Source organism: Megalops cyprinoides, chromosome 3 (assembly GCF_013368585.1).
Source record: "Megalops cyprinoides isolate fMegCyp1 chromosome 3, fMegCyp1.pri, whole genome shotgun sequence".
In the NCBI taxonomy this organism is placed as follows: domain Eukaryota; kingdom Metazoa; phylum Chordata; class Actinopteri; order Elopiformes; family Megalopidae; genus Megalops; species Megalops cyprinoides.
In genome coordinates this window covers 26,409,018-26,424,757 of record NC_050585.1, presented here as the reverse complement: position 1 = coordinate 26,424,757, position 15,740 = coordinate 26,409,018, and the positions used below count along the sequence as shown (strand labels likewise).

General features: G+C 35.7%; 1 protein-coding gene across 1 annotated transcript in view; it reads left to right on the top strand.

Annotated features, from left to right (window-relative positions):
- LOC118774916 (X-linked interleukin-1 receptor accessory protein-like 2) overlaps positions 1–15,740 on the top strand; it is a 147,511-nt gene that overhangs the window by 12,787 nt on the left and 118,984 nt on the right. Inside the window, exon 2 of the mRNA XM_036524511.1 lies at positions 370–471. Within this exon, the coding sequence (XP_036380404.1) occupies positions 390–471 (82 nt within the window). The 5' untranslated portion in view covers positions 370–389. The remainder of the gene's footprint in view (positions 1–369; positions 472–15,740) is intronic.

The following is a 15,740-nucleotide window of genomic DNA, read 5'->3' as shown; positions in this document are numbered from 1 at the left end:
CCACCAACCTTTTAGCATGCCGTCACTCCATCACTGATTGTGCGTATGTATTTGGTTGTATCACATTTGTATGCAGTTCTCCCTGGTGTCTCCGTGTTGACCAGCAGTGTCATCAGAAAAAGTCCCAAGAATAGCACAAAGGAAGATGTAAATGTAAATGTAAATGTAAGGTCACCGCAGATGAATTTATCCCTTCAAATGATGCATCTTACATATGAAAAAATGCTAGACTACTTCATGATACCATGCACATGTCAGGCAGCAGATTCCATTTCCTCACACAGCTGTGGATATCAGTGCCTACCTCAAGAAACTGTGACCATGTAACAAGCCCCATAATGCTAACTTAGGTCTTATTTGTGTTCTCAGCTGCCAAAGACATCATAAAGATGAAGCTATCCACTGTCATGCTTCTCCTTATCAGCTCAGCGGCCTGCATCAATTTGAAATTCATCTCCAAGAGAAACTCTGGTAAGCCTGCAAGTTGTTTTGCTTTCAATCTGCAACCACCACAAGGTTGATACATTGGCCTTTTCAATTATTATTGCATTGTGAGTACTTCTGTGTAAGCCGTCTCAATTGTTTTTAGTGTAATAAATGCATGAACAGTGGAGAGACCATTAATCAATAGCCATATGTACGAATGAGTGAAGTGCATTTGTATGAAGTCACTGATGTGTGATCACGGCATTGATGTTTGTGTGAAAAGCCGTCAGAGGCAGTCTGTTATCATGCTGTGATGCATGTGTTTCCAGTCTTCCGGATAAAAATACTCCATGTTTTTCTGTGATGTTTTTTTTAAAATTTGGTGACAGTGATTGTGTGTTTTAGGCTAACATGATTGTAACTATGGATACAATCATGTTAGCCCACAGCCAGGTACTTTGAAAGGAGAACCTGAGAAGCTTGTTTAAAGGTGCATGTTTCTTTGGCTTTCCAAAGGCAAGTATATTCTAGTGGTCTATCAGTTTTTGAAACTCACACTGTATTTCTTCCCTTCTCATATTGAGAGTCTGTTTTTGTGTGGGTGAGCAATTATGTTATCAGAGCCAAGTGGGCTTTTATGTGGGTAGAAGAAACGCGGGCAATCTTGTCTGTCAGTTGTTCACCCAGCATGTGATTTAAAGTGTTAAATCTAGTACAAAATGATTTGACAGAATGGATGGTTTATTATAGTTCCCAATCACATCCTTGCAAATGCAAAACTAACAAATAATGCTGGTAAAACAGAAGGTGTGCAGATATATTAATGCTAAATTAAGCCTTTATTTGTTCTGATTTTCATAAGGATCAATGTGAAGAAGACACATATCAAAGTATGGATTTCATCTGTATATGGTTTTATATTGCTGTATTTATTTATTTGCTTTTCTTTAGCACCACAGAGAAAACAATACTTTCATATACTTTCAATGCTTTCACAAATCTTGAAGGCAGAGTGTAGTTACTCCTACTTCATTGAGTATTTACATTAAAAATTACGAAAGAAAGAACTGTGTCCTAAAAGCATGTCTGTAACCGTACCTAGTTTTCAGAACATGGACTTACAATGGAAGCTTGCCGCTTATTTTCAGGAATAGAGGAAACACAAAACCCAGTCAGTCCTTCGTTAAATTGGCTCTGATGAGTACAAACATACAAGCATGTCCTGTATTCTAATTAATACAGATTTCTTCTCTTTATTGACAATTGTGGTTTACATGATGAAGTAGGCAGTGCATCGTACAACTGTTCTTAGTGAAATAATACATATGGAGCCAGCTTAGCTACTAGCTATTTTTAGCTCATGGTGGCACAGCCAGCTGGGTAGCTGAGTCAATGGTAGCACACTAGTTCTTTTCATACTTCTCCACATCTGATGAGTGTGTGTATTTGTAGCAACAATAGTTTGGTAGCTAGTTTGCTACAGCCATAGTATTGTACTTGAAATTTGTTGAAGTTAAATGTAGTTAGCCTGAACAACATAGTTAGCTTGCTAGCCAGTTTGGTAAAATTGCTGTTGCAATCTTTTTTTTTACTGAAAATAATATTTTGTTAAACTTTAATTTAGAAATGGAGTTCACAGCCTATCTTCCTTGCAAGCTTCCTTGATCACTGCTGTTTTTTGTAAGCAAGCTGCAAAAAGCCACGGTCACTCAGCTGTAAGCTGCTAAGCAAACAACAGAGGCCAGTATTAACCAGCAGCCACTTATCTATAGCTTGATTGTAATACATAGTAACATCAAAGAAATCTTTGCCTGATCCATTGTGTTACTGACATTGTAGCTGTCTATGACTGGCTGTGCACTCTCAGCTCTTTCTGTCTGACAATGATGTCTACATATGAGGGCTATCACTAAGGTGAAAAAAAAAAGATCTAATAAAATTGCAGACTGACATCTTGTTAATATGATAACTGGCTTTTATTAGCATGTGAGCAATGTTAAGGAACAATAAGTCACAATTACAGAGATTGTTGCCATACTCTGTATGACAAAAATAATGTATTCTTTATACAGACAAAACCTGCTTTAGTATTTTAAAACTGTCCCTTTGATGAGATCATGCTCATATGATCGTATTATAACATTATGCTCATATCGTTGACAAATTATGTAATTATGCAGTGATTAATATTTGTTGTATTTTTGGTGAAATTATCCTAGTGAATGCTTACCATAAATGTTAATTATTTCCATGGGTTACAAGGCAAACTCAGTATGACTTTTTTCTTGTTTGGACAAGTGAAAGGTTATATATCATAGTCAGAAAATAGTAAACCTGCTGACGAAAGTACAGTGCACAAGCTAATAAAAAAATAACTGTATGAGGGCTTTCCCAGGGCTGCCCAAACAACAATCAGACTCTGTTTTGCTGCTGTCCAGGGTTGCATTTGAAGATTCTTACTCATTTAGTGTTCCAGGATTTGACATACTGGAGCCTTTTGACTCCATATAGCTGGAACAGCGGTCCTTTCTGCATTCCCAGTAAGTTAGCTTGAGCAATAGTGGTCATTATGCTGCAGCACAGCCTATCTGGTAGATTTTGTTGACAGCTTCAACACTAAGCAGAGTGTGGCGTGGGGTAGTGTAATCACTGTATTTTCCCTTCTATAAATTTGTTAACATTAGTTTGCTAATTGCCATTGTCTTTATGACTCACAAATTAGTTGATTCCCTGCCTATTGAAAATGTTGTTATTATAATGGTATATTATATATTGTGATTTGTAGGAGTTTGCAGAATATTTGCAATATTACAAATAAAATGACTTTGATGTGAATACAATTCTCAATAAGTTGTTCTTAAACATTTCACTTGAATGATATCATTTATTGATTCAGATATTGCATGAATATTCTGGCTTCAATAAATTGAACTAAATTAATTTTGAGATTTGTGAAGTTTACAGTTTTTTATGAAAAAAAATGTTTTTTCAGCATATTTCATTTTAAGATTATTGATTTTTTCATCATGATGATGCATGATGATGTAAAAATCTATTTTTTTGTCTAAGGTTTAAGACACATGTAGGCTTCACTGTATTATACAGTTTTATTCAATCAACCAAACAAATGATACAGCAAAAGAAAACGTAAAAAGCATATCAACCAAATCAAGAATGTCTGAAGCATATAAATGCCACTCTGAATGGCCTTAGTTATTACAGGTTTGTATGATGGATTGACAGTTGTTCATATGTGATCTACCATGTACTGTATCAGTTTACCTGTGACTTATTTAGATACACTTTTCATCATTTCTGTGTAATAGAAGTAGAAGAAAGTGAAAATTTGTAATGTATTTGAACAGACAGCATTTTCTGGTGAGCAGGACAAAGCAACCTCCTTGGAAATTGGCCATGAAAAGGAAGTTGGACAGCAGAAGATAGACTGATATGCCCCCACCCCTCCCAAACAATCTGTCACTCTCCTAGTGAAAAATTTCATCTGAATATTTCTGTGAAATTAATGATTTTTTCACTGAGTATGAAAGTGAAATATATTACACAAAGACAAAGAATGTGGGGGAGAAGTATATGAAAAGAGGCTTCCATAGAACATGACCGTTGTCACAATATTGCATCGGGGACTACAAAACACCTGATTAGAACAGCAGTTGGTAAAGAAACAAGCAAACAGCTCAACTGGAAACACCATACACACACTGAGAAAAACTTAACTCATTGTTTGTTTCAAAGAAATGAAGTTGTTTTCAATGTTTTCAAGACAGAAAAAAGTGAACAGACACTTTCAGGAAAAAGATTCAAATTTTTGGGGATTTAACTGAAACGTATGATAAAGTAGATTAAGTCTTCAGCTTTGCTGCTGATCTAATCTGTGTCTTATCAAGTACATATATCTAGGTTTAGACCTAGAGTTGGATTCAACGCGTTCATCAGGTGTGCTTAAGAATACAATTGTTGCAGAAGACTTTGCAAAGGGCAATGTCTTTATTGAAATTAAATTGAGAAATTGATCAACCAATTCAGTAGCAGCACATTACTATTTTGCTGTTCAGTGGAAAACAGTGAAAGAAAGAAAAATGACAAGATGATAAAAAAATCATTTACTAAAATTACAAATAATAGCTGCATCAAATAATAGTGGTAACGAGCACAGGCATTGTTGTTTTACAGTATGAGTTTCTAAGTCGGTAAAATGTAGTCAAGTTGCTAAAATCCAATTAGACATTCAAGTGTTCAAGGATGATCATGCTAGAGGTGACAGTAAAACCTCCTTTTAGATGAAAGATGAACCTCCTACTCCCTCCTGGTTAGAGGAAACCTGAGAGGGAACCAGGCTCAGTGGGAGTGCCCATCCCCCTGGTGCCAGCAGCTGGTCCAGATCCCTATTTTCACAGTGAGGAATAGTCCAGATTGGATCGTCATGGACATGAAGTGAAGCAGTCAGTGATGACCACATATATGGAATCACAGATGGGGACTTCTCAGTCTCGATGTCCAAAGCTGGGCTGGTATTTGGCTGTGTGTGAGCCACCGTGTGGAACACAGAGCAATGATGCAGTGGCATGAAAACATATATTCCAAAATAGATTAAATGAGTTGCATGGTCTTTAAAATGAAATGAAAATGTGTTATTTACACAGCAGATCCTCTATACTCACTGTCAGAGAAGTAACAGTTACAATCATTGGCACCTGAGTTTAGTTTGCGTCATTAACGCTCAGCCTTAAAAATTGTGAAATGAGTTCATATATCATGCAAATGTGAGCGATGTCTAAAGTTCTGTATGCTGATTGGTCAAAAAGATACATTGCAATAAAGAGGAGTAGGTATGTAAAAACTGAGTTCAGTGCCTGCAAGCTAACACATTGCAGTTGCATTGCAGTTTCTTTTGTAAATTGCTAATTACTCAATTCATCAATACATTGCTGTTTAATTGAAATATTGTTACAAAATGACACAAAACAATGTCCCCAAGTCTGAATCGGCCCATAAGTGCCTGGATACTAGTCAACATGGTAGGAATATGAAAGATGCCTTCTACTGATGAAAAATGCTGCCTTGAGTCATATAATAGTCTTAAGATCAATGAAAGAAAACAGTCTTCCTAAACCAGTATACAACATTTTACAGTAATATTTCAGTGAAGAACTAAGGAGGTATCACATCATGAAAACAGATGTGAACAGTGCCAGTTGTGATGGAGACATGGAAAAAATGATATCATTTCATGTTTTAATTTAGTTTATGACATTGAGTCAGTTATAAAGTAAATGCTGCTTGTAAGAATCAAATTTTCCTGGAAAGATGTGATTGTTATTATCCAAATGCACTGTATTTGCTGTTAACTACAACTTGTTTTGTTAATCATTTGCAGATGTCAGATAAAGGTGTATTCTCTATGGAATAAGATGTAACAGAGGCTAAGGGCAAGTGCAGCCAGAATAAAATAATCTTCTTTCATTCACAGCTTTTCTATCCCCTTGAAGGTGAAATCCCAAATTAACCACATAAACAGGAGTCAGAAGAAGAGCTGCATCAGTGCAACCTAACTGCCAGCCACCATGTAATTAAGCCATGCACTTGTCTTTGAATGTCCTTGGCTATATAATTTTGTCAAGGAAGAGTGCACATTACAGTGTGCAATGTAATTCCATCAAGTCCATCATCTTTTCTGCTCTCATAATCAGCTATGCACTGGGTTTATTGTGTTAATGTTTTAACTGGTGCCTTATGAGGGAAGCTTTGATGTGATAGATAGTAGAATCTCATAATACTGTATAATTTACAAATAAAGCTTTCATTATTTTTTTGGAAAATGTATACACGTAAAAAGTATTTCAGTGTGCCACAATAATTTATTTTCAAATTTTTCACTGTATAACACCCCTGTTATTTGTTCATTTTCTACAGTGAAGGCAGTATTCATTAATCTCTGTCAAATGTAGCTGTTGGCTCATGCTGATGCTGATGCTCCCTCTGAATCCAAACAGTTTATAATGCTGTCAAGGCTACCTGACCATACACTCAACCATTGAATACCAGAACAGTGGTTTACAGCCTACCGTGGGTGTGTTATTGCTTTACATACTATATAATGCTATACACTACACTGTATCATGGTATACAGCAGGCGATGCTTTATAGTTAAAGTTTTTTGCCTATAGTCAAAAGCATTTTTTGTTGAATCACAAATGCATTTTCATGCATTGTCATGCATGTGACAGGCAGTTCTCTGAAACCATTATTTTAACCATAATTATTTATTTGCTTATTTTTAAATGCTTTCTTTATGCTTTTCCCGCTTTTCAACTAATTTGGAATTTCCAGTTGTCCTACAGTAGACATCCTCTTTGCATACCCTCTGTGCCGGCACCAGAGTGCAATAATCAAGATGAATGCAATGCAAATGCAACCTTAATCTCAGTCCACACTCCCTGCCAGTGGTGAGAAGAAAACATGAAGGAAAAAAACAAAGAATAAAATGCTCCCACTGTGAAATTATTGTCAGATTGCAAAAGTGAATGACGACAGTGATTTTTTAGTGTGTATGGGCGGTTAGTTGTACAGGAAGGCACCCAGAGTGTGTCTCACTGGCATATGTCAACAGAAAAAAGAGCAGATAGGTAATGCATGTGAATAATAACATGTAGCAAGTTTGGTTATTGCCCTGTTTATGGAAAATAAAACTGTGAATAAATATTCCTGGGTGCAGTTGCCAACCTAGAAAATGGTGAATGAGAAGGAAATAATGTATCTCTACACATATTAATCGTAGGATAGTTTAAGCTGATTTTTTATGTTTTTGTGCAGTTTGAGGTATGAGTATACACGAGCCCCCATTTTATGTCTTGGCGTTTAACATTTTTATAGAAGCTGCCTAACAGGGGCATTTATGAACAGGAAGTTAAACCGAGGACTGCTTAGTCCTGCCAGCCTGTTCTTTTGCTGTATTACCCAACTTTAATGTATATTTGAGGAAGAACAACCACAAGTAAAACACTACAGGCAATACAGTTCTCTTCTTCAGGACATAATAATTAAATACTTTTCAATCTCTTAATGTGGCTGTGCTCAAATCAGTAAAACTGTAGGTGCAGCCAGAGATGGGTTCCTTATTACATGCATAATTGATAATCATTCCCCGAGAAATCTGAGTGTGTAGAGGGTGTAGCTGTAGCTGTGTCTTAAGTCCTACACTGATGCTAGCTGAAAGAAAAGAAAAAAAAGACTGCTTGGGCCAGTTACAACCTCTGAACAGTTTTTGCACATTGACTTTAGATCACTAGACCACTGAACTCAGTTATAATTCAAATTATATTCATTTGTCTACTGGTCTGAACTTGAGGGTAAAACACTTTTGAATGTTATTTCAGTTGCCTCTGTATTACTGCTACCTATGATTGGTTTGGAACTATTAGCAATGGTAATGTACTTTCTCTCCTCCTTGTTCACCTCATTTTTTGGCACCAGTGTAGATGGAAGCAGCACACTTAAACAGCTTTTTAACTTTACCCACAGTTCACTTTAAGTAGGCAGGCACCAGTAATGCTAACAAGATTAAGTCTTCAAGGTGACAGAGGTCAGCACAAGAGAAATGGAAATATAATGGACAGCAGTGTTATATTTGAAAATATAAATGAAAGCATAATGAAACACCTCCCAGAATCTGAAGAGCCTATTTTCAGCCCTTCTGTGGACAAAATGGTACAAGGAAGTTTTCCTAAGGTTCTAAAACAGTGGGTCAAGAATGGATTATGGAATGTAAATGGGTCAGAACAGGTGTGTGACCTTTTTTTAACCACAGTTAAATTATAAAGAAACCACCATGTTAGATAGCTGTTTGAAGCTAGTACACATTCCTTTTAAAAACAAAACAAACAAAAAATATTTCTTTGAGTCTACAATGTTTTTTGACCAGTTCTTCTTATTGCTAAGGGTGCATAGTCTCTCTTAAGTTCATTTTGGATTTTTCCTCCATGAATCATGGTTTCATGATTAATTGAGCAAGTGATTCCCTTTTTATTGCAGGTTTCACCTCCTAGAAATGATGGTGCATTTTATATTTGCTGTGGATAGCTTTAGGGATTTTGACAAGATTGTTACATTTAGTGTGGATGTGCTGGGAAATTGAATTTTCATGGAAAAACGCTAGAAAGATTTATCTTTTCTTTGTTTTTAACACACTTCCAAGACTGGAAATAAAGTGAAGATATATTGCTGAAATATTTTTTTCTCTGAGGAATTTTAAAATACAGTATGTTGTGACACATACCTCTCTCAAACATGACAAAACAATTCAAGACTGCAATAACTGACTGCGGGCAAAAGAGCCTTCCTCTCTGAGTATTCCTGTATTGAAACAATAAAGTAGAAATGTAGATCTGTCCTGGTGTAGCTGGTATATATTTACACTATTTTGAACTTTATTGTGCTTTTCTGTTTTAGCATATGAAGAAAGTGAGTTAAAGGCCTAAAAAGAAGCCTTAAAAAGCCTTATAATCAGAGAACCACTGCTGTAGCCTGTGCCATTCACAAGAGGAGTGAGGAATGCTATTTGCAGTATTTCACTTCCAGAACACTACAACCACTCATCAAGAAGTCTCAATACAACAGTACCCACAGAGCAGCTAAATTAAAGCACTGGCTTAATGGAATAATATTGAGCTGACTTAATTTTTGTTCAAATGGTTAAACAATTAACATTTCACTACTCTGGAGCATATGAGACTGTATGTATAATCCCTTGAAGCAAAGTTTATTGTATTTACATTATACCTTAATTTACCACGATATGCTTGACATATTTTACACATTATCTAAAAAAAACCCTTTTTATCCTGCATCTAAGGTTTATGAGTATCCCAGCCTGTTTACTGGAAAATAATATCTGGGGAGTAATATAATGCTTTGGTAAGAGTGAGATTTCTTCAAAATGTCTTGTATTTTACAGGCAGCCAGTGAAGTGACACCATAAAAATTTAATATGGTCACATCTTCGACTTTTAGGAAGGATTCGCCCAGCTGCATTTATAGTTGTTGGCCGGTGGTGCAGGTGGTTGTCAGATGGTAGGGCATTTTAGTAGTCTAATAATCCTTTATTCATGCTTTGTGCTCAGCCAAGGATATCCGATTCTAATGGCTGATTTAGTAATGTCTCTACATCAGCAGTCTTCAACATGTCTTTTGTTCCTGAGGATCTACTACCAGGTTTTCTGTATCACCCTAAACATACAAATACCATTTTCTGGAGGCGTATAGCCACATATCAGACAATGACAGCTAACCGGTCACCTCTATATGAGGAACAGAGTGATTGCCTTAGTAGTTCCTAGGTGTTGAGATTGAAATTGCATCAAAATACAGATGTGCTGCTTGATCAGCTGCTCACAAAATATACCTGTCAACATTATTTCAACCTGGAATAGAATGAAAATATTAAAATGATGTGTAGGCCTACTTTATGACAAAATAAAGTTACTTTTAAGTGGTCACTGAAAGATCAAATCATTTTTTTATATTGTCCAGGTCCAGGGTTGGAGGCCAGTGCTGTAAGCTCTCTTGCATTAATGAAGTCAAAACCATTCTGTTGACCTCATCTCCAGTCTGGCTGAATGTCAACAGTTCTCTCTGAGGCAGAACTTGGAGAAGTACTTGTCATCACTTTGAACTGATTACCATTCTTAGAAATGACTTTTTGTCTCACTTGTTAAACCTGTGGGTGGCGTGCTAAATTTCTTGATGAAGTGACTTACTGTGTGTATTAAGAGAGAACTGGGTTTGGATGTAATCAACTGCGGGAGTGAGCTGCACCTACAGGATGGCCCTCTAATGATGCCCCTTTAATCACATCTTAATGTTCCTGAACCCAGCAGCTGCTCTCTTTCCCACACACAACTCTGTGTTACTCCATTAACAAGCTGCTCATTTCCAGAAACTATGCCGTCAGCATAGGTCTGTTTACACCAAGCTTTCCAATGCAAAAGTAGCTCTGTTTTCATTCATTAGTATATGTTTCTTAGCAATTCATGCATACTCTCTGGCCTGCTAGTTTTTTTGTTTTTTTTATTAACCTGACCCTTTGTTGAAAGCCTTTTTATTAACTACTGTGTACTAGCCTCATTCATTAATTAATAACAATGTTACAATTAACACCAGGTTTGCAAAGTATAATTGTGTGGAATAGATAAAAGGTGTTTCTTGATAAAAAAAAATACAAAATAACAACATATTACAGCCATTACAATCTGAGCCCTGAAAACTGCCAGTCTTTTAGAAAATAATCACACTGTTTCTATGTGGTGAGTTGCTCCCAAATTCACTCTGGGTTATGTGAATCACAAGGCAGATTATTGACTGAGGATATGGGCTCACCCACTCCGCTTTAGTCAGCTTTACAAACGCGGTCAAGGCATGAGGGATTGCAGATTGTTTTTCACTGTAACTAACCCCACTTCTTAAAAAACCCAAATTCTCTGAAAAGTTTTTTGAAGAATTAATTAAGGTGCAAATGCTTTGATAACCATATCCATGCATTTTTGCTGAATTTGCACTTTTCCAGTCCCAGAAATCCTGACACACACCATATACTGAAATTAGAATATGTGCAAAGCTAGTCTTTTTGAATGCTTCTGTAACTTGTCTATGTATGGTACCCTGATCTCAGAACAATATCTAGTGATTTAGGCCTATGCTTACAACCTGTGCTGTAGTAGATGCAGCACAAATAAGAAATTACATTCTCAACTGTTATGCTTGTGCTTGTGTGTTAATCTAAGCATCAAAGCAAGAATTACTGTGAGTCACAATTTTAATTGAATTTTTTAGAAATCGCTGTAATAAGAATTTTAACTGTTGATATTTCAAAATGAACAGCAAAATTAAATAAACGTGAAAATAATTTGTTTGAACGTTCATTGTAAATCAAACAAAAAATATCTACTTAAATACTAAAATACTAAAAAAATATCTACTTAAAAATATATACTTAGCTAGATGCTTAGCGAATTTTCTTCTATGAAGAAATAGTTTCAGAGCCCGTACAGTCAAGCAAAAATATCCAAAATAGCATACTATTGATAATCATACACAAGACATTACAGCAGTTTGCTTGGTTGTTGTGCATTCATGGGAATAGCCTTAATTGCCTTGTTTTATTTTTGATTGTAGTGGCAGGAATAAAACCTTGTTAAGAAAATGTTCTTGCAGCAGTCAACAGTATTATCAAAGAAATTCTGAGACAACCTGAGGGATTTTTAAAAGGTTGTTTCAGTTAGTCATTGTGATGATAGAAAAGTACCAGTTTTTTCCATAATTTAGGAGTGGCTTTATAATACTATTAATTAGCAGTGGAAGCAGATTTCATTCAATGGAAAATTAGGGGGGATGAACAGTGGCTCCTCTGCAATGGCACCAGCTGGGAAAATGCAGTGCAGTTTAATGCTACTTCTGTAGAACATAGCACAGAGCCAGCGGAGAGCGATTTAAGTGAGATGTAGCTTTTACACCAGTTGCACCACCTGGACTTCTTTCTGTTAAGCCGGGGCATGTATCCCACATCTAGTAGAGAGCAAGTGTAGGGTGTACGTTGAGACTGTCTTCAGGGCAAAACAAGCTGAAATGAACTATTTTAATTAATGGAATGATTGGTATGTCATCATAAACCCGATTTTGGTCTACAAATTTTGTAGCGTCTGTAAACAACTTCCGAAATTTGTTAAGTGTAATTTCCCCCTGAGAAAACAGCTGTCCCTTATGTTTTCCAAAGTCATACATGATATATAAGTTGAACTATCTGGCCTGTAGTTTCCTGAATTGTTGCAATCCCATTTTTCTTACATGTGTCCACTTACTAGGAATTTCTCAGGTTTGTAGGAGCTCCATGAAGATTTTTGTTTATAAATCATTTATAAATAACCTGCTTTAGTTGTTTACATACCTTTGGGGATGAACCATCTGCTGGCTTAATTGTAGGTTTAAGGTTTTCTCATTTTTCTAGTACTTCACTATCATCATTTCAATATTATATAATACTTGTCCCGATCAAGTTTTTTTGCCCCCGATCCCAATCTGCCGATACCGAGTCCCGATCTGATACTTGTATTTTCCTAGATGATACAGTTGCACAAGGCACACTTCAAGTAAATTAAAGTTATTAAAATCAATCCAATGTATATGCTTGACAATTGAATAGCTCTGCAATGTATTAAGAAAAAAACTGTCTGCATCTTTGCTGTTCCTCAGTGTTTTTTTTTTTTTTTTACAAAATAACAAAGTAAACAAACTAAAATATTTTATATGGCTCTTATCACAATTCCACTTAGTGCAGCATTGGTTTTCATTTGTTTTTTTTTTAACAAAATAATCAAGTAAACAAACTAAAAGGTGTAGAGTAGAACTTTGTTGACCTGTTCGTTGTATTGTTAGAAACATTGGTCAGCCAATTTTACAGTGTTGCCAGTCCACAGGTAAATTTTGTCTTTTTGTTCCATATCTTTACACAGATTTAAAAAGGAAAAAGAGAAAACATCTGAAAACATGCATTTTCTTTTGCTTTATTAGTATTTTTTAGATGTTAGTATTTCGGGTTTTAAATATGTATATTAATGAAATTGGCATTAACAGTTGGTAAAGCTGTAGTTGCTGACCTGTGATGTTTTTTATTTGCTGTCCTAACTTGTGGACAAAAAATAAATTTGTCATTGTTTGACACACAGTTTCATGTCAGGATTCATATATAATTTGACGTGTGTATGTGTGTGTATCTATCGATTGATCTGTCTGTCATATTGATAGATAATATATAATGCAGTATGGTTGGAAAATATATTTGTTGCATACAACATAGAATTATATTGAATTAACTTTGTTTGCACAAATTTATCAGACTTTTCTAGCAAGTGTTACAACTAACCCTCTGTCTGCTACAGTTAATCCCACCCATGGGGTAAGTTGTAACATTGCACTTCCCGTCATTTTCAGTGAAACTGTACACGAACGGTAGGTGCTAGAAACAGTTCAAGTTCGAGTGTTTGTTTCTAGCAGAGATGTATATGTTGCTTGTATAAAAACATGATTATTCCAACTTAAATATTTTAAAAATTATTTCGCAAAAACCAAAATGTGTTAGGTTGTGCCCTGCTCTCCTCTATTGAACGCAGCTCTGTTCCTACCGCCTCGCGAAATGTTCGCATTGCAGACATTACAAGTGGCTGTTGGACTGCTTTCGTTTTCCAATTTAAAATATTTCCACACTGCAGAGACATTGTAGCCACATCCTTTCACAAATTGTGCTCTCCGTTTACAACACCTGTGTGACAGCTGACATAAAACAAAGGATTGGGCTTAGGTTTGTGCTCAGTAAAGCCAATATCAATGAGTTAAAAATGCTTTGATCGGCCCTGATACCGATCTTTGAGATTGGATCAGGACATCATTACTTTATGGGTGTCAGGCTGTAGACTGTAGACTCAAATGTGACCTCTTTTTTGGTGAAGCTCTCAACAAGTTAACTGTTGGGTATATTTGCAATCTCTCTTTGCAATCACCCCCTTTTAAATTTGTAATAAATTTATATTGCGTGACAATAATTTTGTTAAATTTGCCCAAGTTTTCATACAGTTATTAAGTCTGTAGTCTTGAGGTTGTACACAGTCTACATTGCTTAAATTTGCTCAGATTTCATTAAAGCTTGTTAAACTAGCCTAAAATTAAAACACTACTGTATATTTGGTAGAGGCTTAGGCTTGCCAATATAGATCAAATGTGACTGTGGATACATCCCAAACTACCTCATCTCCCGTATCACCTTCACCACAGGACCTCTCAGTGTGAATTTTTTTTGGTGGCGGTGCTGGTTGGGGAGGGGGTTATCAAAATTTATCACCAAATTCCTTGAGTGGAAAGTGGCTGTTAAAGAACTTTTATTTACATACATGTTATGTCAGCCCCTGAAAGCATTTTAATATGGAAAAATACAGAGCTAAACAATCGGTGATGGGGAATTTTTGGCTGGCAAGCCAGTACCTGCTTACTATATTACTAGTAAGTAAAGTTCTGATGGGTCACCTGCAGGTGTAATGAGCTGGGCAGTTAACTAGTTAACTAGTTATGATAGCTGGCTGCTTATCATACATTAGCTAGCTAGTTATATACCTAGCCAGGTAAATAAATAGCCAGCTAGGTAACTCATGATAATAGCTGGTGCTTGTGTGCTATAGGAAGCAAACTAGTCCAGGGTAGTGGCTACTTTGTTTTTATAATAGGAAATATTTAGGCAAAATATTATGCTTTGATGATGAATTACTGTTTTATCATACATTATACATTTATTTTACAATGATCTTTTAGTTTCGAGTTTCTTGGCATGTTCGCGATGCTGACGGCAGATTCGTTTTTTGAACTCTCTGCTTATAACACAAAACTTTATGGGTCAACTTCATCAACTGTTGCTGTGAAGCCAGTACTTTTGCAGATACACTTGTTTCATAAGGGACTGGGATACGCTGTCAACATGGTGGGTGCCACATTCCCAAGTAAGGGGAGTCAGCAAACAAATAAGTAAAATGGAGTTGGTGTATTGTGTTACAAACAAGTCATTTTCCACATCCAACATCCATCTCAAATCATGCACTTACTTGAAGAACTTATATGTGTGAGAAATAATCCAATCCTGAATAAATGAAATCAGCTGTGTGGCATTGTTTTTATGCAATTCAATAATATTTGGCAAGGAATCTGTTTTATTTTTAAAGTAGACCTTGTTTACCATAATATACTGTCCAAAACACGCATTTAACATTGTTAAATACTCATTATATCCCAAGTCCAAATACCTCAGTTTGTTACTTTGCTTAAATAAACAATTGAATAAATCCTAACTTGTTAAATTGCACTCTTTCCGCCCAGAATGTTCACACCTTTTCAGCATTTTTACTCAATTCACAAAACAAAATAAAAAGTACACCATTTTATGTATAGAATTTCCACACAGTTCTTACTTTTCAACAACAAAATAAAAGTGTAGTTATTTTTTAAATTATTTTTTTAGCAGTTATTTTGTGAAGGACATTTGTTAAAAAAAGTGCCAAATGTTAAAATCTTGAATTTCTGTTTACCGTGTTCTTTATAATTAATTGCTTATGTACACCACTACATTCTTTAAACTTGCAATAATGTTTATTTTTTCTTTAAACTTGCAAGAATGTTTATTTTTTAACACATGACATGTTGAAGTATATTCAATACAAGTCTCTCATTTGTATGTCATTTTCAAATATCAACAAGGAGCACAGAAG